This window comes from Palaemon carinicauda, chromosome 25, assembly GCF_036898095.1.
Source record: "Palaemon carinicauda isolate YSFRI2023 chromosome 25, ASM3689809v2, whole genome shotgun sequence".
Classification (NCBI taxonomy): domain Eukaryota; kingdom Metazoa; phylum Arthropoda; class Malacostraca; order Decapoda; family Palaemonidae; genus Palaemon; species Palaemon carinicauda.
In genome coordinates this window covers 98,504,362-98,506,805 of record NC_090749.1, presented here as the reverse complement: position 1 = coordinate 98,506,805, position 2,444 = coordinate 98,504,362, and the positions used below count along the sequence as shown (strand labels likewise).

At 36.9% G+C, this 2,444-nt stretch overlaps 1 protein-coding gene across 1 annotated transcript; it reads left to right on the top strand.

Annotated features, from left to right (window-relative positions):
- The first annotated feature begins 325 nt into the window (after positions 1-325).
- LOC137619163 (integrase/recombinase xerD homolog) lies at positions 326-1,279 on the top strand. Its single transcript, XM_068349349.1, has one exon. The coding sequence runs from the start codon at positions 326-328 to the stop codon at positions 1,277-1,279; it is 954 nt and encodes a 317-aa protein (XP_068205450.1).
- Positions 1,280-2,444: the final 1,165 nt, after the last annotated feature.

The following is a 2,444-nucleotide window of genomic DNA, read 5'->3' as shown; positions in this document are numbered from 1 at the left end:
TGCGGAGGCGCAGTTATAACAAGGCAGTATTGCCGTACTTGAGGTTGAGAGCGCAAGCAGTATTGCGGAGGCGCAGTTATATAAAGGCAGTATTGCCGTGTTTGAAAGCGCAAGCAGTATTGCGGAGGCGCAGTTATAACAATGGTAGTATTGCCGTGTTTGAAAGCACAAGCAGTATTGCGGAAGTGCAGGTATATTTGAATTGGTCTTTGAAAGTTTAAATGTATTATATTGAAGTTATGTCCAATTTCAGATTTATTAATCATCGACTTTACGTGTGTTTTTTCAGATCCATAAGACCAAAATTGATCAGCTCCCAGAAGTGATGGCGGGAAAAGTGCACCTACTTCCGGATTTGTTGAAGAAATCAAGGGCAGATTCTACCAGTTCAAAATATCATGGAGCGTTTGTGCGCTTTCAGAAGTGGGTATCATGCAACAGCTTGGGAAGTGGAGACGCTTTACCCGCCAAATCTTTCATAGTAGCGATATATTTGGCTTCTTTAATTCAGTCTGTAAATTCACCTAGTCCAGTTATTGCTGCTTTCTATGCAATAAAATGGTACCATGACATTAACGGTCTATATTCTCCAACGAATTCAAAGTTAGTTGAAAATCTTTTAGAAGCGGCCAAAAGAGTTTTGGGGAAACCAGTCGTTAAAAAAGAATCGATCACTGTTGATATCATTACATCTTTGTACAACAGACTATACGAATACAATAATATAAAAAATCAGAGAACAATTTGTGCATTTTTAATAGGCTTTTCTGGATTTTTGAGAAGTCGTGAAATGTTAAATATTAAGATATCTAACATTGTATTTCATACTACTTATATGGCCATTTTTATGGAAGACAGCAAGACTGACATATATAGAGATGGTTCTTGGATAATGATTGCAAAAACAGGTACAAATATTTGTCCTGTAGTTAACACTGTGAAATTAATAAAATGGGGAAACTTGAATGGTGATGATTACTTATTTTGTAATTTAAGTGCTACAAAAACTGGACATAAGGTGAGAAATGTGAACAAAATGATGTCCTACACAAATCTTCGTGACATATTCATAAATGCATTGAAGCCTCATGTGTCAGATGTGAAAAAGTATTGTGTTCATTCTTTAAGATCTGGGGGAGCCACCGCAGCAGCTAACAACGGTGTCAAAGATCGTATGTTTAAACGACATGGTCGTTGGGCTAGCGAAACCGCAAAAGACGGTTATGTGAAAGATAGTATCGATGAAATGTTAAAAGTATCTCTAAGTCTTGGCTTGTAGAAGTATTGTATTTGTTCATTATATTGCTGATCCAAACATGTTTAAGATTTATTCATTACAAACGAAGGCCCCCGTTCTTTATATTCAGCAACGTCCGAGTGCTATACGAACAGTCGTATCCAAATTCAACAAATTAAATTTGATTTGACTTGGTTTTATTTGTCCGTCCATACTGAGACATGGAGTAAATACAGGAATGTTAGACGAACAAGAACGAGTGGTGCAGAAAACTGCAGAAGTTTGCTGCTGATGGCGAAGAAAGAAACAGAATAAGAGGATATTCTCTTGTTTAACTATGCATTACATGCATGAAAGGCATGTCAGAGAGAGAGAGAGAGAGAGAGAGAGAGAGAGAGAGAGATTTCAACAAAATGGTAATATTATTTCTCCTTTTTCCTAAAATGAGCAAATCTGAAGATATAAGTGACTTGATAATTATTCCAATTTATTTTACCTATTTTATAAATTCCTTACAAGATGATCAACAAATAGATAACATAAAGTTAGCTGTTCTCCAATTACACACGGGGGTCCTTTTAACTCAATCAATAGGGGCAAGTATCTCTTAAGAAAAGGTGAAGAAGAAACGGAATTAAGACCTTTTTTACATCTCTAAGTAAGAGGAAAGAAGTGTGTCCTCTTCAAGTAAGAGTACAAAGTTTTAGCTTATGTAATTAAGAGGATAATGTTCTTACTTCTTATGAGAGATTGTCATAATCTTATCTCCTTGAGTGAAAGTCGTGAACTCTTTCCTCTGTAACAGAGGTTGTAAAATTCTTACCATTGTAAGACAACTGTTGTGATCAGACGATTTCCAGCTGATGGGATTAAAGTTTTGTTAAGTAATGGGTGTGGAGACTTGTCAGCTGATAGGTTTAGAGGTTTGCCAGGCTAATGGGATTATAAGTTTGTCAGATGAGAGGTTTAGAGGTGAACCAGGTGATATGATAAGAAGTTTGCCTTCTGATGGGATTAGGTATCTGATTTGGGGTTTACCAGCAAATGGGTTCGGAGGTTCGTCAGCAGATGGAATTCGTGGTTTACCAGCTTATGGGTAAAATGTTTGCCATCTGATGGGCTTGCAACTTTACCAGCTAATGGCATTAGAGATTTTCCAGCTGATATGATCAGAAGTTTGTCAGCTGATGGGTTTATAGGAATGACA